The 22,994-nt window shown below is 51.4% G+C and overlaps 1 protein-coding gene across 1 annotated transcript; it reads right to left on the reverse strand.

Moving 5' to 3' along the window:
• Positions 1 to 21,097: 21,097 nt before the first annotated feature.
• TMEM158 (transmembrane protein 158) lies at positions 21,098 to 22,763 on the reverse strand. The gene has a single exon (XM_045991462.1). The coding sequence runs from the start codon at positions 22,626 to 22,628 to the stop codon at positions 21,735 to 21,737; it is 894 nt and encodes a 297-aa protein (XP_045847418.1). The 5' UTR covers positions 22,629 to 22,763; the 3' UTR covers positions 21,098 to 21,734.
• Between the last annotated feature and the right edge of the window lie 231 nt (positions 22,764 to 22,994).

The following is a 22,994-nucleotide window of genomic DNA, read 5'->3' on the forward strand; positions in this document are numbered from 1 at the left end:
CCACTCTGGAAAACAGCATGGAGGTTCCTCAAAAATTTGAGAAGAGAGCTACCCTACGACCCAGCAATTGCACTACTGGGTATTTACCACAAAGATACAAATGTAGTGATCCGAAGGGGCACATGCACCCCAATGTATATAGCAGCAGTGTCCACAATAGCCAAACTATGGAAAGAGCCCACATGATGTCCATCAACAGACGAAAGGATAAAGAAGACGTGGTGTACACACACACACACACTCTGGAATATTACTTAGCCATCAAAAAAACTTACCATTTGCAATGGTTTGGATGGAACTAGAGGGTATTATACTAAGTGAAATCAGTCAATCAGAGAAAGACAATTATCATATGATCTCACTTATATGTAATATTTAAGAAACAAAACATAGGATCATAAGGAAAGAGAGGACAAAATAAAACAAGATGAAATCAGAGAGGGAGACAAACCGTAAGAGACTCTTAATCATAGGAAACAAACTGAGGTTTGCTGGATAGGAGGTGGGTGGGGGGATGTGATAACTGGGTGATGAGCTTTAAGGAGAACATGTGGGTTATATAACACTGGGTGTTATATAAGACTGATGAATCACTGACCTCTATCTGAAACTAATAATACATTATATGTTAATTAGCTGAATTTAGATAATTTTTAAAAAATGTAGCTACTAGAAATTTTAAAATCACACTTGTCTTCTGCATTACATTTTCATTGAACAGCTCTTATCCAGCCCCTCTTGGGTGCAGGGACTTGGCATTTAGAAAAGTCTTAACTTTGGGGCCAGCAAGAGGGTCAAAATCCTATATGCAACATAAATCTTGAATTCTTTTAATTTCCCCTCTTTGCTTTGGCTGCTGGGAAGCTCAGTGCCAATATTGAGATTTTAATATAGGCATATCTGAATATTCTAAGCTTTCTTCAGGATGTATTTACCATTTATCTTTTCTTTTGCCTTAATTCCAACAATCAATCATTTTTATTTCTTTTTATTGTACCTAATTTTTTAAGCCATCTTGAATCCCTTATGGAATAAGGTTTACAGGACAAGGTTGATGCTCTGCCCAGATCCCTCATGTTCCCTTTTACTAGTGTGTGTGTGTACATGCACGTGGATGTATGTGCTCGTGTGCATGTGTGTGTCCCTACCACCATTTCCAGTAGCCAGTCCCTGAGCCTCTTTTTTGGACATCTTGGGCTATTAGGGGAAGTATTGTCTGAGAACTTATACCCCTCTGGGGTGACCCTGAACCAATGACTTGTGGGGTGTGAGAATGTGCTAGTCTAGTCTAGGTGCCCTGAGGGCAGGCCCTAGGAGGTTCTGAGGCAATCCTTGCATTTCAGCGCCTCCTATGGGACAGAACTGAAACCACCACCCTCCATGGGATTTTGCCTGAGATGGTACCTTGGCAAGGCTCCACCCCCCGACTCCCCGGGGGCGGGGCGCATCCTTCATAAATCACTTATATTCTAAGCTCAACTCAACGTCTGCTTGGGGAGTCTGACCCAAGACAGCCAGTGACACATTTTTAAATGTTAAAATAAATTTGAAAATATAGCAGGCTCTGTGGGTGTACATAGGAATGTGAGTTGGTTTAAACAGCAAATTAAGTAAAAAATAAAGGCAGGCTTGTTTCCCTTGGCACATCAGCCAGAAGTCGGACTTGAACAGCAGGTGGGATCCTGTAAGTCATGGATGGTCACTTCTGTGGGGGCTGAAACCACCTCCGAGGATGGGGAGAGGGCTTCCCTGTCCTCCCCGCTGCTATTCCCAGTACACAGGTGAGGCCAGAGGCCGGAACAGTGGGCACTCAACCCAAATAACCGTGTAGTTTCACCAGACGCATGGGGTCCACACTCCAGGTCCAAGCCCGGCCAAGCGGAAGGAGGGAGCAGAGTGGGGGGTGCCTGTGTCCCACAGTGCAGGGGGCTTAATGGAGATGGGTTTGGTGCTGCCTATGTCACCGCAGAGAGGGTTCCTAGAACACCAGCCTTCCTGGCAACTTCTGAGAAGAGTCCTCTGCCCTCTACTGCTAACAGCTGGGAAAGTGTTCGTGTGTGTGTGTGTGTGTGTGTGTGTGTGTGTGTGTGTGTGTGTGTGTGTGTGTGTTGGTTGAACAGTCTAGAAGCTCTGGGAGCTCTGAGGCATCTGAGAAACTTCCCAATTCAGGTCCTGCCCTCTATGTAAAGGCAGGAGAGGGACACCTTGGTTCTTCCAGACAAGTGGGTCAGATCTTATCACCACCCTGGGCTTGGGTCTGGATTCTCTGTGGGTCTCAGGGGCAGGGCGCCACCTGGTGGTGGGTACTCCACGGTGGCGGAAGCTCTCTGCTCCCCTTCTCTTTCTCTTTTGCACAGCTGGTGTCAACGAAGGGGGGAGGGCTAAAGGGGATGGAGGATAGGGAGTGAAGATTTATCCTCTGCAGCCTCAGACCTCCCTGGCAAGCCACTGACTTGAGCGCATTTGCTGGCTTGCTGTGATGGAGAGCTTAGCTGCGGAAGTTGGAGCCAGATGCTGGCATTCAAGCTCCAGCTTCGTCACGTGACACCTGAGACATGTTGTTACAAGTTTCCAAGCCTCAGTTTCTTTCCTGCAAAGGAGAAATCAGAGGACCCACCTCCCTGGGCTCTTTGCAAAGAAGAAAAGATTTGAGATGATGCATGACCTGAGTTTGAGTTCCCCCAAAGCAGATCCTGAGAGACTGAGAAGTGAGTCGTTTATTTGGGAGGGATCTCAGGACACAGGAGCACTTGAGGAGGGAGGGGAAGAAGACCCCGGGAGCGGTGTATCCCATGCATGTGCTGCCACTGGGCCACTGGGCACTCTGTCCTTCTCAGCGCTACCAACCCTGATGGGTGAGGGAGCTGGGGTTTGTCTACACTGATTCCCAGCAGTCCCTGATTGAAGCTACTCCCGGGGTGCCTTAATGCCTCAGCTCTTCCGGCTTCTTTAGAGCTTGGCTCCAGTGGGCTCCAGCAGCAGGGAGCATCCTAAGATAGATTCAGAAATGACTGTGTTTGGAAGTTGGGCCAACATGCATGGGGAGGTGGTACCGGACCGCCAAAATCCTCTGTGTGCTTATTTTTAGGTTTGCAGAATAGACTGCGGCACTAGTAACATCTCAATAAACAATCATTATGAAATAATAGGACACATCAGGGGTCGATCCAGGCTCCCCTTCTCCACCCGAAGTGTGACATGACCGATAAGCTAGAAAGGGCTGCAGATGGACTGTGTGCTGTGGGGAGTGCCAGAAGCCACTGGCCCTCCAAGCCGGGGTTTGGTTCTCCCATTTTACAGACAAGGAAACTGAGACTTCCAGAGTGTGAGAGCTATGCCTAAGGGGACACCAGCGCCGGTCTCCCGGGAGCAGGAACTGCTGTTCTTGCCTGTGCCAGGATTCTAGGGATTTTTCATCCCGTACTTGAGTGAAGATGCTTTCTCTCTGAGCCCAGCCATGACTGTGCAGAAATTTGTTTCCCTCTGTGAAATGTCAAGGCTGAATCTTTTATGTTCTGTCCTGGGTCTGCACCCAAGGGTGAACTCCATCCAAGCCCCACAGCTGCCTCCAGCCCGAGACTCTGGGAGTCTTGGAATAATAACAAAAGGAATAATTCTCCGTGGCAGGGGACAGTGAGGGAGTAGATTTATCCTTCTCGTCCTGCACCATTTGAACTCGAGAGAGAAGATAAGGGAATTGGTGGAAGTAAGAGAAGTTGTGACCCAATCTCACTCTCTTCCGGGCTTGCCTACAGGCAACGTGGGAGCTGCCTGCCCATAGGGTCTGCGGCTGGTCTACCATGAGTCAGACACCCAGGGGATCATTCCTGCTCCAGGGGCAGGAATGGAGGGTCTGCTCAGCTTTCCTCCCTGAATGCCATAGCCCCAGGTCAGGGAAAGAGGAGCCCCAGCAGTAGGTGAGGAGGGCAGGGAGGAGCGAGGGGGCAGAGAGCAGCCAGGGGCAGGGTGGACAGGTGGGGTGACCCCCAAGGAGTGGGATTCTTTATTATTCTACTGGGTGGAGGACAAAACTCATCTTTTAAGGCCCATGTTCCGTTCTCAGTTGGAGCCAGAAGAGCCTTTCCTTTATGATCATTATTTTAAAAATATTTTTTTACTGTGGTAAAATATATATAACATAAAACTTGCCATTTAAACCTTTTTTCAATGGCATTAATCACATTTACAATATTTTGAAACCATCGTCACTGTTTCCAAAACTTTTTCGTTGCCCCAAACAAAAACCCCATACCCCTTCATCAATAACTCTCCTTGCCCCCCTCCTCCAACCTCTAGTAACCTCTATGCTACTTTCTGTCTCTATGACTTTGACTGCTCGAAGTACCTCATATAAGTGGAATCAGACAGTGTTTGTCTTTTTGTCAAGGGCTGATTCCACTCACCATAAAGACTTCAAGTTTCATCCATGTTGTAACAGGTGTCAGAATTTCTCTCTCTCTCTCTCTTTTAAGATTAATTTACTTGAGAGAGAGAGCGTGAGAGCAGGGAGGGGCCAAGGGAGAGAGAGAGAGAAAATTTAGCAGACTCTGCTCTGAACGTGGTGCCTGATGTGGGGCTCGATCCCACGACCCTGAGATCATGACCTGAGCCAAAACCAAGAGTGGGCTTTTCAATCAACTGCGTCACCCAGGGGCCCCAGAATTTCTCTCTATTTTAAAGGCTGAATAATATTCCCTTGTATGGGGGCTCCTGGGTGGCTCAGTGGGTTAAAGCCTCTGTCTTCGGCTGAGGTCACGATCTCAGGGTCCTGGGATCGAGTCCCACATCGGGCTCTCTGCTCCGCGGGGAGCCTGCTTCCTCCTCTCTCTCTGCCTGCCTCTCTGCCTACTTGTGATCTCTGTCTGTCAAATAAATAAATAAATAAATCTTAAAAAAAAATTCCCTTGTATGTTTATACCACATTTTGTTTATCCATTCATCATGATGGCTGTAAGCGTTCCTTGACATATATACCCAACAATGCACTTTGGAAAGAGAGAGAGAGATGAAGAAGTCACCCAGCTCCTGTAGGATGGCTGGCTCGGGCCACTGAGGCCACCAGCATTGCACACTCTGGTGATGCTTCGAGAACAGCAAATAGTGAAAGTCACATTCACATGTTCCCACCAATTATGCATAAGCATGGAGCTTGCATTGGATCCTCAGAGGTGACCAGGACAGGCTGCATGTCCCATGACAGCAAGATCCAGTCCTGCCGGATCTCCACTCTGCACCCAGGCTCACCGTGTCCTGCTGAGCGTGTGCTGATACTCAGTAAGTACTTTCTAATTATGGACCTAGAGAGAGAGGTTCGCCATTTTGGAGTCACACCACAACCAGTACTGTTTGTTGAGTGTCTACGTGGGTCTGGTGCCTCACAGACATTCCCATTCCTCCTCCCAGCAGCCTTGCAAGGACAGGTGTGATCATGCCTGATTTAGAGACAAGAAAGCTGAGTTTGAGTATTTAACCCAAGGTAGTACATGGCACCCAGGACTCTGTGGAATCTCTGCTCTTGGAAGGGTGTGGGGAAGAAGTAATTGTTTTAAAATCTTTACAACAATACCTAGGAGGAGGTACAGTTATGCTCCCCATTTTACAGATAAGGAAACTGAGGACTAGCAGTGGCAGGGCTAGTATTTGAACCTGGCCAGTCTGGCTCACTGCCCATGCCCTCTGTCCTGCTGATGGACCCCGTTTCTCATTCCCTTCTGTAGGAATCACTCCTCAAGTTCAAATGTCGAATACTGCTGGGTCTTTGGCTTCCCTCTGAGTGCAGCTGGCAGGATGAAGTGAGTCTAGAGGGTCTTTGCTATCTCATCTGACTAATGAAGTATGATTTGGGGACTCCTGAATGAGGTAGACGTGGGTCTTAATGGAATCCTGTCAGCACTCTGGTCATGGATCTATATTTAGAAGGACCTGGGGAGGGGCGCCTGGGTGGCTCAGTGGATTAAAGCCTCTGCCTTCAGCTCGGGTCATGGTCTCAGGGTCCTGGGATCGAGCCCCGCATCGGGCTCTCTGCTCTGTGGGGAGCCTGCTTCCTCCTCTCTCTCTGCCTGCCTCTCTGCCTACTTGTGATCTCTGTCTGTCAAATAAATAGATTAAAATCTTAAAAAAAAAAAAAAAAAAGAAGGGCCTGGGGAGCTCCCTGATATGGGGCTGGGATATTCCTGCGGAAGCTCCTGCCTGCCTGCGGCCTTCCCCACAGGAGAAAGACTCCTTGGCCATAGGAGACCCTGGGGTTCCTCCCCACACAGAAGAAGCAGAAAACTTGCGCGCCCTTCCCTCTGCGCAGTGGTTCCCTCTGAGTCCGCAGGTGCCACACTCCCCATTTCGGCTGGGTTGTCAAGGGGAGGCAGCCATCCCTGAAATAACCCTCCCTCCACATCCCCAACGCCCCCAGAGTGAGCCAGACTCCAGGCAGTGGGAGAGAGGGTGCTTGGAAAAGGCCAGGGATGACAGCTCTGGCTTATTTTCAAACATCAGCAATAAGACACCCCACTCACTGAGCCTGCGTCCCTGCCAGGGAGTGCCCGTGGTCTCTCCAGAAGGAGTCCTCCCCAGCTCTCCTGCTGCATCGCAAGTATTATCTTCCCCCTTCTACTGATGAGGAAACCAAGCTCCCGGGGTGCAGTGTTGAGCTCAAATGCAGACTCAGGTAAACCCCCAGTCCTCTGCCTCCTTGGGAGGTGCCTCAGGGCCCCGCTGTATCTCTGGGCAGGTAGGGAAGTTGGTGCTGGGGGTTGGGGGGGTGGGACTGTGGCATCCTGGGTGGAAGGCAGTGGAGAAAGGCCCTCTTGGGCGGCCCCCACAGCTGTCCAGAGCTCCTCCATTTTCTCGGGGCTGGGTCTCTGGCAGCCCTGGGTAGAAGGCAAGCCCATGTCTGCCCCCACGTGTCCTAATCCAGGTGAGGCTTCTTGGAGCAACAAGGTCAGGGAAGCTGCTGTTTCTTTGCAGGGGTCTACCTGGAGGGGTGGTCAGTAGGAATGCCAGCTTTCACGGAGGAATAGGGGCTCTTTAAGAGAAAACAACTTGGGGGCACCTGGTGGGCTCTGTCAGAAGAACATGCGACTCTTGATCTCAAGGTCCTGAGTTCAAGCCCCACACTGGGTGTAGAGATTTCTTAAAAATAATAAATAAATACAACTTAAAAAAAAAAAGAATTCAGGGCGCCAGGGTGGCTCAGTCGTTAAGCGTCTGCCTTCAGCTCAGATCATGATCCCAGGGTCCTGGGATCAAGCCCCGCATCTGGCTCCCTGCTCAACGGGGAGCCTGCTTCTCCTTCTCCCACTCCCCCTGATTGTGTTCCCTCTTTGACTCTCTCTCTCTCTAAATAAATAAAATCTTAAAAAAAAAAAAAAGAAAGAAGAAACGTTCCTTCTTAAAAAAAGAAAAAGAGAATTCAAGAGCCCAAATATTGTACAGTCTTAAAAAAAAAAAAACAAACCCTGAAGGTCATAGGGGCTATGGAGGAATTCTATGGAATGTTCTCGGAGCCTGGACTGGAAGGGTCCTGGAAGGAAACCGCAGGGGTACAAGATTCTGGCTTGTAATTCAATTCAACAGAGTATTCTGGAGACTTTGCTGTGGGCACATCTCTAGGACCCCAAGATGGCAAAATTCTGGGATTCTTACTACGCCCCATGGTGGATTTTGGAGCCACACACGTAGCCTTGATCTTGGTTCTGTTTCTCACCAGTGAAATAGCCTTGAGCAAGGGACATTAAGTCTCCGAGCTTCTCCTTCCTCTTTATCAGAGGGCGGGAGGTGAGGCTGGGTGCCGCTGATGAAGGAGAGGACACACTCCCCGAGTCCTCAGCCCGTGGCAGTTACTGCTATCCTTAATTTTAATTATTTGGCAGAGCAGTTAATAGTCAATTTGTCCAATAAAATACAGGGTGCCCAGTTAACTTTGAATTTTAGGTAAACAACAAATAATTATTTCAGTATAAGTCTATCCCAAATATTGAGTGAGATATACTTATACTAAAAAGTTACTTGCCATTCTTGCAGGGTATAAGGGAGTGACTGGGCCCCGCCTTAGAGTCTCCCCCTCCACCCCGCCCCGACCACCCAAGTTCTGGAGCCAAGCAAGTTCTCCTTCAGGGGAAAGGAAACGTTTATAGCTGGTCAGGGAGCTTACCCTCTTGTTTGCCAGCTGCCTTCCCTGCCCCCAGGGTGCCCCAGCCTTGTTCTTGCCTCTGTAGCCCCACCACCGTCCTGCCTGGGCCTCTGCCTATTCCTGCCCCAGACCCCAGACTCTTTCCATCTTTCATTCTCTATTGGACACCAATTCCCGCTGCAGAGGGTGGTGCCCACCATGTGCCAGGCAGACCTTATACCACTTACATCACACTATGGGACCATAGTCCCATGATGCTGGGTCAGGACATCAGTGTAACAGGGCCCTCCCTAGAGCAGCCAGAACCCAGTGGTGTTCCTGGTGATGGAGAAGAGACACGCCTCCTGGGTCACAGACGCTGGAGAGAGAGCATAGGGTCAGTGACCAACATGGGGCTCCCCCTATCTCCAGTCTGAGCCAAAGACACACATTTTCTTTTTTTGAAAGATTTTATTTATTTATTTGACAGACAGAGATCACACATAGGCAGAGAGGCAGGCAGAGAGAGAGAGGGGAGAAAGCAGGCTCCCTGCAGTGCAGAGAGCCCGATGTGGGGTTCGATCCCAGGACCCTGGGATCATGACCTGAGCCGAAGGCAGAGACTTTAACCCACTGAGCCACCCAGGTGCCCCCAAGACACACATTTTCATGAGAAGTGTATAAGTGGCAATGTCTTCCAGAGGTCCGTCCCAGCCCTTTCTCTCACCATGTCACTTGATCGTTTACTTAGAGGGTCAGAAGGGAAGATTTTGAGGTTTGGTTCTTTGGGGTTGAACTTTTGAATTCTTGGTAACACTCCAGTTGGTTTCTGGCCGTTTCCCACCATTACAGCTTCCTGCCCCTCACATTCAGGTTTGGTGTTGTTCTTTGGGGCCATCCAGGTTCCCTACATTTTATACATCAGATCAAATTCTCATTGGAGGACCAGGAAACTCCCAGCAGGTGAATTTGGACAGCCAATATGGCTGAGATACTCCAAACGGAAAGGACACAGTGCCAACCAGGGCTGTGTATGGTTCTCTATCTTGGGAAAATGTCAGACCTTTGGACTGGATTCAAACGCGAGGAGAAGGCAAGCCAGTTTCTAAAAAGTCGGTAAGAATCTTTACAGAGGAAGATACACGAAGAGCCAATAATCACATGAAAAACTCCATCTCATGGGTCATCCAAGAAATGCAAATTAAAACCACGATGAGAAAGTGCTACACACCCTTAGAACAGCTCAAATTAAGACCAGCCACACCAAACACTGAGGATGTTGGAGCAATCCGAACTCGTCCATTGCTGATGGGAGTGTAAGATGATACAAAAACTTCGGGGAAAAATGGCATTCTTGTAAAGGCAAACATAAACCCATGTCTACCCTATGACTTCCAAGTATTATCCAAGAAAAACAAAAACATAGGTCCACATATGGAAATTTTCTTTTTTAAATTTTCTTTATTTATTTGATACAGAGAGAGATCACAAGTAGGCAGAGCGGCAGACTCCCTGCTGAGCAGGGAGCCCGATGTGGGGATTGATCCCAGGACCCTAGGATCATGACCTGAGCTGAAGGCAGGTGCTTAACCGACTGAGGCACCCAGGCACCCCACATACAGATGTTTTAATGACAGCTTTAATAAAGTCACTCAAAACTGGAAACAGCTCAGGTGTCCATCAGGTGGAGAGTGGATGGACTGTGGTCCAGCCTCGGAACGGGATCCTGCTCAGCGATAAAAAGGAACAAACTAGTGAAAAGTGCAGCAATGTAGTTGAGTCTCACAGATGAGCTGAGCAAAAGTAGACATACACAGAAGAATCCCTAGTGCTATCCCATTTATATGAAGTTCTAGAAAAGGGAAAACCGACCAATGGCAAAAGATGGGAACAGTGGTTACTCTCTCTCGTTCTCTGTGTGTGTGTGTGCTCTGTGTGAGCAGGGGCTGGTATGGCATAGAGATTATGGGGATGATGGTTTAGAGACACAAGAGAACTTTTCGAGATGATGGAACTGTTCTGAATCTTAATAGGGTCTGGGTTATGTGACTGTATTTGTCAAAAGTGATTGTACACCTGTGATCTCGTTGCACATAAGTTACACTCCAGACAAAGGAGAACAACTTATGCCCTCCATAAGTAAATTGACCAAATTTTAAAAATAAAAATAAAAAAAATCTTTTTTTTAAAGATTTGTCTATTTATTGAGAGGGAGAGCACAAGAGAGAGCAGGGACAAGGGGACAGGGGATGAGGGAGAGGGACAAGCAGACTCCATGCTGAACGCAGAACCTGACGCAGATCCCACAACCCTGAGATCATGACCCGAGCCAAAATCAAGAGTCAGACATTTAAATGACTGAGCCGCCCAGGCGCCCCGAGAACACATTAAAAAATTATTTATTTATTTATTTATTTGACAGAGAGAGAGATCACAAGTAGGCAGAGAGGCAGGCAGAGAGAGAGGGGGAAGCAGGCTCCCCGATGAGCAGACAGCCCAATGCGTGGCTTGATCCCAGGACCCTAAGATCATGACCTGAGTCAAAGGCAGAGGCTTAACCCACTGAGCCACCCAGGCGCCCCCCAAGAACACATTTTAAAATCTCTTCCCCTTCTAAGTTGGATGCCCATCATGTCTCACCCTACTCCGATGGAGAAGCCTCACGTTTCAGTCTCTGCAGATATTCTCGTGCATCCTGTTTCACAGACGAGATGACTGGGGCTCAGAAGGATTAACTAACTTCTCCAGAGTCATCTACGGAGGGCTCGTTCCAGTCCTGACCCGCATCTGTCTGGCTGCATAACCCTTACCCGGCCATGTGCCTGGACTCCCATGCCAAGAACTGGGCATGCGTATCCCGAGGTGCTGGGTCATGTGCCCGGAGAGAAACAGATTTTACTCTTTGATGATAAAGTGAAATAATAACATTTTATGAAAACAAACAGACTGTAGTGTAGCAAAAAAATTTGCATGTATTTTATCTTATTTTTAGAGATTTTATTTATTTATTTGACAGAGAGAGAGGGAGAGAGAGAGAGAGAGACTGTGCCCATGAGCAGGGGCAGAGGGAGAGGGAGAAGCAGGCTCCCCGCTGAGCAAGGAGCCTGATGTGGGACTCGATCCCAGCCCTGGGATCATGACCAAAGGCATGCTTAAAGGCAGCTGCTTAACTGACTGAGCCACTCAGGTGTCCTTTTGCGTACATTTTAAAAATAAAATATTTAAGAAAAACTCCCCCTTGCAAAAGGTAGTATTAGGTAATAACTATTATATAGATAATCAGTGCCCCAGGGTGGAGGGGCATTGTCCATCGGGGCCACGGAGACTTTTGTGGATGAGTTTGAGAACTAATTCGCTGCATCATTATACCATCATGCCAAGTGTCTGGGCACCAGCTCCTGCCTCCATTGGCCTGTGCTGCTCACCCAGCAAGCAGGCTCTAGCCTGATGCTCAGTGTCAAGCGCATCTGACCAGGAGACGGTCCTGCCCTTAGTGTGGCTCAATCTGCTATGTTCCCTGGTGTAATCTACCAGCTAGACAGACAGAAAGGGGCATCTAGCTTCCAAACACGCTGCATAAAGCCTCACCACACTTAAAACGTAGGATCAGCACACCTGGCTGGCTCAGTCAGTGGAGCGTGCGACTCTTGATCTTGGGGTTGTAGGTTCAAGCCCCACAGAACATGTGGAGATTACTTAAAAATAAGACCTAAAAAAAAAAAAAAGATCCTATTGTAGGATCTATCAGCTCAGGGAAGATCTGTTTCTCTGTATCTTCTCGTGCAGGAGATTAATGTGTTAGGGAAGGATTGGATGCTTTCCCATGGCCCTTATTGCTTATCAAATGCAGAATGCAAATTCTATTTTCCACACCGCTTCTAGCCCTTTGTATGAGGAGGGGACTCCCTCATCATCTGAACTTTGGAAATGGTGCAGAGTGTGGGTCCACACACTATAGCAAAGGACCCCTGGGCTTGTTTTTGTATAGCCTATGGGGTGAGAATCATTTTTGCATTTGGAATGGGTGAAAAAAAGAAAAAAGAATTGGCGACATGAAATGTATATGAGATTAAAATTTCCGTGTCCCTCAGTACAGGTTTCCTAGAACAGAGCCACACTCATCCGTTTACGTGGGATTTATGGCTGCTTTCGAGCGACAGCGGCAGAGCTGAGTAGGGAGAGACTGTACGGCCCACAAAACTGGAAATAGTTATCGCTTGGACCTTTCCAGAAAAGGGTTGCCAACCCCTGCGGGAGAACATAGGCGCGTTGCCCAGAGCCCATCAGGACCCTGTAGGGAGACAGAATTACCCGCAGCGATCTCTAGGGGGCGCGGTCTCTCCTCTCCCAGCAGAGTGTGGGTGCCGCTCCCAAATTCCACTTCTCAAGCGATAGCCACGTATCTAACACTAACGCGAATGAATACTGGTAGTAAATCTGTGGGACGCCCCTTATAACGCAGGTGCTGGGGAGTCAGGACTCGATCGCAGAGGCAGAGGCAGGCACGTCAGACGTGACAGAGCCTGCTCTCCCTTGGCACAAGTTGGCAGGACACCCAGAGGCAAGGCCAACCGGCCAGACCCTACCTGAGACTAGCAAAGGCTGGGAGGTCAGCACACAAGTGGGACAGGGAGTTTGGGGTTCAACAAGAGCATCTGAGCTTCACTCCCCGCCATTGCTGGGGGAACTTAGAGGCAAGGGGGGGTGTAATGAATCCTGTGGGGGTTCTGCCCAGATTCCCCTGACGCGTCTGTGCATCTATCCCCTAACTGTTGGGAGGGTGCACTGCTAACATCTCTAGGGGCCTCCTTCTCTGGGGAACTGGGCCCCCCTAAGTGGAGGTGGCCAGGGAGGCTGTGTAGCCCCTGCACCCAGACCTTGGCCCGTGACTGTGGGAAGTGGGAATACAGAAGACCAGGATGGTGCCGTAAGGTGGGGCACCACGGGGGCACAATTCCTGTCCCAGAGCTCCCAGGGCATCAGGCTGCAGCTGATCCCAGCTGAGAGCACGTCCTCACTTGGCTCCTTCCTCTGCCCGGTCACTCCTCTCCTCTGGAGAGCACCCCGCAATAAACCCCCGGGCGTGAGTCTCTCCACCTCAGCATCAGCTTCTAGGGAGCCCAGTCCTGGACAAGATTCACTGCAGAAGACCTTAACATGGTCCAGTTATCATGAGTGGTGCTGAATACATTTTGACCCACGGATGGTTCCAGTCTTTGGCTGATTCGCCTGCCTCTGGCCGGATTGCGGTCCTTTCTCTGGGTCTTCTGTCTTCCGCACCTGCCCTGCAGCAGGGCATCTGCGTGTGGCCTAACTGGGCCATGTGGAACTATGCCATCATTTGGGGGCAGCATTCTACAGCAGTAATATCCTTCCTGCTTATTGAATCTCAGAATTCATTTTCGTACCGAAGACATCGTATAAACCCAGACAATACATGGAGGCCCTGTGGTGATGACCCGGGGAGATGAATCACGTCGTTCATCCTCAAAACTTGTGTTCCTTATCAGCCTCGGAAGAGGGGGGCAGTTTGGTCTGGCTTTGATGTGTGTCTGGAGATGACAAACTTGGGATGAGAAAGAGAGAAGATCTCCCTCCCCTACACACACATTCTCCGTCTCCATCAGCCCTTTGGCCCTTGGATAGATTTCAATATCCTTCATGACTGATTTCTGCCCTACATATTAGGAATCAGCCTTTATATACCACCTGCCCTAAGAAGTCCTCTATGACCTTCTGTGGAGGTGGGGGACCACCCAGGACCCCACGAGTGGGGAAAGCAGAGCGCTGAGAAGCAGGCACTCCGGGGTTAAAATAGAGCACAAACATTTGGCCACCTGTCGATAAATATGAGCCATGGTTCCTTGCGGGTGCTGGCTTTCTGGCTGAGACTGATCATTAGCTCAAGAAGGATATTCTCCTGGGGCGCCTGGGCGGCTCAGTGGATTGAGCCTCTGCCTTCGGCTCAGGTCATGATCTCAGGGTCCTGGGATCGAGCCCCGCATCAAGCCCCGCATTGGGCTCTACAAAGATGATTCTTTGCAGAAAAGTGTCCTTTCTTTTAAAAAAAATTTTATTTATATATATGACAAAGATAGACACAGCGAGAGAGAGAGAACACAAGGAGAGTGGGAGAGGGAGAAGCAGGCTTCCCGCTGAGCAGGGAGCCCGATGTGGGGCTTGATCCCAGGACCCCGGATCATGACCTGAGCCCAAGACAGACGTTTAACCATCTGAGCCACCCAGATGCCCTGAAAAGTGTCCTTTCTGAGACATGTCAACCAACACAAAAGCCCTCTTTAGGAGGGGGCGCCTTGGGGTGTGCCTCTCAGGGTGGGTGAGATGCCTTTTGGAACTTGGTGATTCGAGACTTCCAGGGCTGAAGGGGAGAACTATTCAGAGGCAGAGGACAGTTGACAGAGCCTTCCTCTCTGGGGTAGCTCTTGTGGGAGGGAAGCCAACACAACCTGCTCCCAGGGGTTGTCCCCAGCCAATGGCCATCCCTGGGTTGGTCCCCAGGATGTCCTCCTACTCTCCATCCTTCACCTGCCTCTGGCTCTGGCTCCGGACCACTCACTCCGCCAGTCCCAAATAACCATGACAAATAACAGTATTATTGTGGCCCGTGTCCTTCTCCTCCAGCAGCTGCCCAGTTTTCTAGGAACGCGAGAGATGACGTAGGTGCAGTATAATGTGTACTTAAAGCCCGTGGTCAGAGCATCAGCATCTTTCTTACTAGAAGAGCCACAGAATTTAACCTGAACCAGAGCACACCTATGATCATAAAATAGTCTGAAGTAAGATTCCAAGGTGCTCTAATGATTAAATCACGGTTCGGTGATGACACAGGGCGTGTCATGACTTAAGTCCGGAACGGCTAGGGTGCAAGGAAGGAAACCCAGGAGGTAGGCTGGGATTCACTATCGGATCCTCGGGCAGAGAACCACTGTGTTCCCACGGAGGGCAACAGCAAGAACTTGGAGAAGCTGCCGCACGGTCATGGAATGGGGGGTCCTTAAAGTTCTGAATGGGTTTCAAACCTGCAGTCCAGGGGCCAGACCTGGAGGGTTGGAGAGCTAAGGGGTCAGCAATCTTGCTGCCCCTCCACCCCATGCCTGGCAGACCTCAGGGAATCTGATGGAACTGCCCAGGGGCCCAGCGAGGACACTGGTCACAGAGCCAAAAAGCGGGTCTTGGAGGGCACCCTGAATGGAGATAGGTTTTTCCTAGAGTGCCAGAAAAGCTTAGTGGGAGACGACCTGTATGCAGAGTCCAAATGGGGCCTTAGGGGTTATCAAGATGCAAATTATTTTGATTTTCACCACTGCTCCTATGCAAGTGCAGAAAATCCCAGGTCCTTGGCATCCAAAAAGCTCACCCAAGGACTCTAGGAGATAGTTCAGGCAGTGGGGACATCAAGAAAATGCTAAGGGCATGGCAGGGAGACAGATTTAATTGTCCCGGGTGTGCAGCAAGCATGCCATCAGTCCTGACGGGACCACAGGAAATCCTGACCCTCCTTGAAACATGCTTCGACCTGTCCTGTCCTGGGTGTGGCAGAAATCACCGGATGTCAGTGCTGGCATGGGGGATGCCAAGGCTGGCCTGATAGCTGGAAGAGAGGGGTGGGAGAAGAAGGGGCTTCGCAGGAGGCAGTTAAGGAGGAGGCTGTGGACCGTAAGGAGTCTGCTGTTAGGAGAGCACTTGGCTTCGGAGCAAACCTCAGGAGCTGAGAAGGGACGGGCTTGCCAGGTGGGAGTGGAAGAAGTTACTCTGAGCTGATGGGAAGGGGTAGGCACAGAAGAGTGGCTTCTTGAAAATTTCTGAGAGCTAGAGACCAGTAGGACTCTTGTCCTCAGGGCAGGGCTCAGGAAAGACAGAGAGTAAGAGAACAAGAAATCCCAGAGGCCGAGATCTGGCAAGGAAGATCTAGGGGACCCCGGGGTCTGCGGAGGCTGAGTATGAGCAGACTTTGTGGAGCGATTTGCCCTAAAACCGAAGCCTGAGCAGGGAAGAGCCAGGGAGAGAAGGCAATGCCTGGTCAGTGCCTGCCCACAGCGAGTGCAGTAAAAAGCCTGTGTTCTATTTCATTGATGTGCCCTGAGCGGTCCTCCCATGCTGCCGGCCAGAAGGTCAGGCACAGCAGAGCCAGGAAAGGCCGAGGCACTGTCTCTAGAGGATTATCCTGCAATGGAAGTAGGGGTAACAGAAGGGCCACCAGCAAGAGACCAGGCAGGGGACAGCTCCCCGAGCACCCGTAACGGGGTGTGAGGTGTGGCCCACATTGGCCACCTTACAGCAACCTGATGGGTCTGGGGCGCTGGTCTCTGCCCTTCTGTCCTCTCCTTGGAGACATTCCCTCCCACTGTTCCCAGGGAAAGGCTTAGCCACATACCGAATGTCTGTATTTGCTCTTAATGTTCCCAGTCCCTATAACTTTAAACCTCTTCTCCTACCTATTTGGGAAATGTATGATTTCTCCCCAGTGAAAGGAGAAAAATGGCACAGTGAAGCCCAGCCCCCTTCTTGCCCCGAATGTCAGTGAATTAGTCATGTCTGGGCAGTGGGTGAGGGGCTAGGTCAGGAAAGAGGGGGTGTCTGCTCTGACCTCTCCATTCCTTTCTCCCCATTTTCATTCTATCTCCACCCCCCGCCCTTGCCCAATGACTCCTACATCAGGGGATCCAGAGTGCATTTTTGTCCAAATCTTTCAGATTGAATTCTTTGGGGACCCACTTTGCCCAAAGTGGAACCGCTACCAGGCTGATAAATCTCCTTCACTTATGGAATTCTGAGGGACAGTCTAGCTGCCAGTGTGGGCAGGTGATATGGGGGACCACAGGAGGAGAGTCTGGGGATGGCATTCCTGGGGTGAACACTTTGTTTGCTCAGCAAGTCCTGGGATTCTGGGTGCCCTGTCGGTCACAGTGGTATTGGGTGTCAATGCTTTTCCTGCTACCAAGTTCTGCTCTCATCTGGAGCCTGGAAGCATGACTTCCTTGGGTCCTCTGTCACTGGGTGGGGTCATATGACTCCTTCCAATCAAGGATCGGACAGAATGTGACTTCTTGGCTGGAGCCTTGAATAGCCTTGAGTTTCCTTCCTCTGAACTGGGTGATGTGGCCATACGGTCAGGTCAAAGTCACGTTCAGCCTGGATCCCTGAGTGATTCCAAAGAGCAGAACCGCTCCCGACTTTGGCCGTATGGCATAGGAAGGAGTACATTTTCTCGTGTTAAGCTGATGAGCTATCAGGATGGTAAAGTGCCACAGTGTCACCCAGCGGATGCTGGCTGATACCATCATTTGAGAAGAAACAGGAACGGACTTTCTTTTGACATGTGTATCTAGGAGGCGTGACGATTTTTTAAAAAAAGATTTTATTTGTGGGGCGCCTGGGTGGCTCAGTGGTTTAAGCCTCTGCCTTCGGCTCAGGTCATGATCTCAGGGTCCTGGGATCGAGCCCCACATCGGGCTCTCTGCTCAGTGGGGAGCCTGTTTCTCCCTCTCTCTCTGCCTGCCTCTCTGACTACTTGTGACCTCTCTCTGTCAAATAAATAAATAAAATATTTTTTAAAAAAGATTTTATTTGACAGAGAGAGAGAGAGAGAGCGCTCACAAGCAGGGGGTGCAGCAGGCAGAAGGAGAAGCAGGCTCCCCACTGAGCAGGGAGCCCAACCCGGGACTCCATCCCAGGACCCCAGGATCATGATCTGAGCCGAAGGCAGACGCTTAACTGACTGAGCCACCCAGGCACCCCTGAGGCCTGATGATTAAACAAGCATTGGCATTAGGGGATAGTGCCCTTATTTACCCTGATTGTGGAAATTACAGAGCTACCCAAATGGAAGAGAAAAAGTAGAAACGTGGGATCTGGGTAAAAGAATTTAAATGGAAATCACTTAAGAGACATGCTCCTGGGGTGTTCCTTGTTCCCAATGACCAGGTGGCTGGGACAGTTCTGCATCTCATTAGGTAAATTGCCCATCCCTGGGTTGGGTTCCTGAAGATGCCAGCTGCGAGCCAGAGATCAGTGTGCAGGAGGTTGGTTAGGGAGTGCTCTTGGAGTAAGCCTGTGGGAGGGAAAGGGTGGGAAGAGGCGGGAGTGGGCAGAGTCAGAAGCCAAGCCTCGCTGGGGTCTCAGTGGAGGCTTCAGCCAACGCTGCAAGGAGTTGGGAGGTGGGAGCTCTCCCTAGAGGGCCATATTGGTTGATTGGTTAAGGGACTCAGTGCCCCAGGAAGGGGGTGTGGCTCTCTTCTGCATCGGCAGGCCCTAGGGGAGACCAGGGTGTTGCGAAAGAGACCAGGGGTGGCTCGCAGGATAAATATAGAGAACTCGGTAGGGCAGGCTACAACAGTGGCTTGATTTTGGAGGAGGGGGGGAACATCCTCAGGGGTAAACTCTTGCTCAGGAGAAGAAACAATAACTGGGAGTGATGATTTATCCTGGGGACTTGGCTAGGTCACTAGCAGCTCAAAGCAGCCCTCAGGAGGCTTGAAGAATGGGCTGGAATCTGGAGATTTGGTACGCATGCACACATACTGACTGGCTTTTAGTAAAACGCATGCTTGGACGCGTTTTACTACCGAGATGATGCAAGTCAAAGCCGCCACAGGGTGCAGACCCCACCACTGCACTTGGAGGTCCCTGCCCCCCCGACTGACTCTGCCTTGTGGGCAATTCCAACTAAACAGGGACCAAAAGGACACGGGTTCCATCCTGACTTTGTAGCTTCCTGCTTGGAGCTCGGGATCTCAGAGAGTGGCCAAAGTCAGCATAAAAAAGAATCAACCAGTCCATTGGTTTTATATATGCAGAATATATGTGTGTGTATACATATAGAGGCCGGCTCCATGAGCAGTTTGGAAAATGTCCCTTTAGGAAGGTCTGTTGTTGCTGCAATAGAAATTGATATCCAAGCCCACCCTAAAAAAGTATTCAGTGGGGCCCATGTTATGTATATATGCTTGTTTGTATGTATAGTGTGTACATATGTAATACACATACAAATAGATGTCCTTTTACTTGTCCGAGTGTCTCATTTCAAATGAAAGCTCTCTGACTTCTTTGGGCGTATGACTGCACGGAATCGGACAGTGCTGGGGTGAGGGGGCAGGCCTTGAGTGGCTAGCTCCCAATTCTGGGAAAGGAAGTTTTTGGTGATGAAAAAGTACCAGTTAGAAGGCAGAAGAAGAACTAGACTTGGTCTCAGCTCTGCCTCCACAATCATGCAGTTGTGTGATTATAGACAAAAGGCTGAAACCCCTTTGGCCCTCGGTTTCTATCTTGGGAAAAAGCAGGGAGAGAGAGAGAGAGAGAGAGAGAGAGAGTGTGTGTGTGTGTGTGTGCAGGGAGAGAGAGAGAGAGAGAGAGAGAGAGAGTGTGTGTGTGTGTGTGTGTGTGTGTGTTACCAGGAATACTTAATGTGGGGGCTCCTGGATGGCTCAGTGGGTTAAGCCTCTACCTTCGGCTCAGGTCATGGTCTCAGGGTCCTGGGATCGAGCCCTGCATCGGGCTCTCTGCTCAGCAGGGAGCCTGCTCCTCACTCTCTCTCTGCCTGCCTCTCTGCCTACTTGTGACCTCTGTCTGTCAAATAAATAAATAAAATCTTAAAAAAAAAAAGGAATACTTAATGTGCCTTCCATTACAAATACTGTGATTATATGAAAATTGACCAAGGTTAGCAGTTATTGGTGTATCCCTCGCTAGATAACACAGGGCTGGAAAAGAGTGTAGCTCATTGACCCCCTTGCTTTGGAGCATAAGATTTACAGTGACTTGCGAGGCTAGTAGGTTTGCATCACATTGAACTTCAATGTCTGGACTGGGAGGAGGAGGAGGCCATACCCTCCCCTCCTCCTCTCTCATGGCTGGCCTTGGCTAGAGAAAAGCCCGGGGTTCCAAAGAGGCAGATGGGTAGTTGAAGCTGCAGGGCAATGACCCAACCTCTCCCTCAGTTCCTGTGGAGTGGGGTCTCATGTCTTTGGTATCATAGAGACAACCCGAGATAAAAGGAGGCTACGTATTTTGGAGGTTCCCTTCCGCTAGCCCACAGTTCTCAAACTTGACATGCATCAGGGTCCCTTGGAGTACGCTGGCTAAAACGGATGAGTGGGCCCTACCCAGAGTTTCTGATTCAGTTGGTCCTGGATGGGGTCTCAGTTTGGCATCTCTGAGCAGTTCCCTGGTGCTGCTGGCCCAGAGACCCTACCCTGAGAATCACAGCTCTGGGACAATATCAAGTATTCACTTGAAAATGGGGAGGAAATGGAACAAGGGAAAGTAGCTTTAAAATCTTTTAAAGAGGTCTTTAAAACGGTTTTTATAGGGAGTCAGTTTAAGGACTATTCATTTATCCTTCTTCTGAAAACCAGGAAAAATCTGAAAGTACTACCCAGCAGATATTACGCGGTGGAAACCCGGAGCGAGGAAAGCTTTGCGATCGGGAACTAGAGTTGATTGACTAAGGTCAATCAAGAATTGACCTTAAAGAAAAAAATCTTATTAATGCCAAAATAGTATCACAGGTTTTAAAACTAGCTTTTGAAATGTGCTCCTACGCTAACACTTAACACATATGAAATGGAAATCTACATGCTTTTTAAAATGAGTCGTTTCCTTGAAAGATACCTTGCTCAAGGGAGATTACCGACTTTACCATTTTGGCATTTTACTGGGTGTTTCACAGGCTGTGAGGCAGAGGACCAAAAGGCAAATGACATAAAACCCTGTATGCCACCGTGACAAATGTCACTGAGGCTGGGGGGGGGGATGGGTGGTTACTGGAGGGCAGCCTGGTGAGAGCTAAAACAATTACCGTTAGGGTAAGAATAGTTTCCATCTCCTTCCTCGCCTATACAGGTGAGGGAAGACAGACAGCATCAGCCCCTCTCTCACTCTGGAGCATCCCTCCTTCACGTTTCAGGACAACAACTTGTAATTCTTGGATTCCTTTTCCTAAATCAAATAAAGAAAAAGCTACGTACGCATCTCTGGAGGAAAATGTCTGTATTAAAAGCCAAAAAACCACAGAAGTACAAGAAACGCCCACCAGGCCACGTCACTGGATAGATCGACTTGGAAAAGGTTCATAAAGTTCATTTTTAGCAGTAACAATATGTGGGTGTGAAATCCTTCCCATGCCTCCCCCCCTTAAATAAATTAAAAAACAACAAACTTCAAATACTATGTTTGGATACAAAGAGCTTCTCTTCCTACAGCAATAGCAATTTGATTTTTTTTTTTTTACTAAAACTTTCATTTAAAACAGGTATTAAATATATAAAACAAATACACAGGATTTGGTCATTTTCTGCCATGAATATAGGGCACGTGGGTGCGGGGAGGGAGGGTGGCAGGGGGATACAATAGAGGGAAAGGGCCCCGTCTCCCTCCTGTCTGTCCTCCTAGCTGCGGATCCCACCCTTCGGCGCAAGGGCTGGCACCTGCCTTTCGGAACGACGCGCGGTACGCAGGTCGCTGCGCCAAGCCGCTGGGGCCCCTCCGGCGACCCCCTCCCGGGAAGGAGAACTAACGGTCACTACAGCACGAAGCACACGGGCCGAGTCTCCCGGCGGGAAAGGCACCCGAGAGCGCGGCCACAGGCGGACGCGGAGAGGAGCGGGGCGGGTCACTTGGCCGCCGCCCCCGAGGTGACGGCCGCGGCGGCGGCGGCGGCGGCGGCAGCAGCTGCAGCGGCGGCGGCGGTGGTCCCCGCGGGCACGGCGGCGGGGGCGGCGGCGGCGGCGGCGCTGGCGGTGGTCCGACGCTGCTCCATGCCGTTGGGCAGGAAGCCGGCGATGATGGGCACCGGCCAGATGAGGGCGGCCACGCTCCACACGACGATGACCAGGGTCATGAAGCAGGCGACCAGCGTGGACTCGATGGGCTTGCGGTTCAGCCGCCAGCCCGGCTCACCCTGCAGCTCCTCCAGGCTGAAGTCCAGGCAGCAGAAGTGCAGCGGCTCGCCCTGCAGCCACAGCGGCCCGGGGGGCTCGGCCGCGGGGTAGGCGGGCAGCGCGGTGGGCGCCCCGGAGGCGGCGGCGGCGGCGGGCCGGAGGCGGCCCGGGCGGCGGCCGCGCACCCAGCCGCAGCCCACGCAGAGGCGCAGGTCCTGCTGCGCGCCGCCGGCCGCCAGCCCCAGGTGCTCGATGAGCAGCGGCGGCCCGACGCGGTGGAAGGCTGCGGCGAAGAAGGCGCGGCCGTGCGCGTTGGTGGAGAAGAGCAGCAGGTCGCACTGGAAGCCCCGCGGGCGGCCCCAGCGCACGAGCAGCGAGCTCAGCATCTGCCGCTGCACGCTGATGTTGCACGGCGCCGCCGCCGCCGCCTCCTCCGGGCCCGGGCGCTCGGGGGGCCCGGGAGCTGCCGAGGCCAGCAGCCCCGGGGCGGCGGGCTCGCCCGCGGACGACGCGTTCACGGAGGCGTTGGGGGGCGCCCCGCCGAGGCCCGGCGCGTCCGCGGCCCCGCCGCGGGCGGGCGGCAGCGGGCAGGCGGCGACCAGCAGCGCGGCGAGCGGGAGCAGCATGGCCTGCGGCGGGCGCCTACGCGCGCGGGGCGGGCGGCGGCTGCATGGCGCACGGACGACGGGCCGGCGAGCGGACGACGGGACCGCGGGAGCCGGCAGCCGGGCGGAGTGGGGGCGCGCCCGGCACCTGGCAGCCCGCGGGGGCGGCGCGGAGGCGGCGGCGGCGGCGGCTCGCTCGGCACGGGGATCCCTCCCGGCCCGGCTGCGTCTGGGCTTCCCCGCCGCCCCCGCCGCGGGGGCCCTCGGACGGTCGGGCTGCTCTGCAGGGCCCGGCGCTCGCCCGGAGCAGGATTCCCCGACTCGGCTCCGCCCCCCGCGCGCCCCGCCCCGCCCCGCCCTCCGCCCGCCCGACTGCGAGACTCGGGG

This window comes from Meles meles, chromosome 20 (genome assembly GCF_922984935.1).
Source record: "Meles meles chromosome 20, mMelMel3.1 paternal haplotype, whole genome shotgun sequence".
Lineage (NCBI taxonomy): Eukaryota > Metazoa > Chordata > Mammalia > Carnivora > Mustelidae > Meles > Meles meles.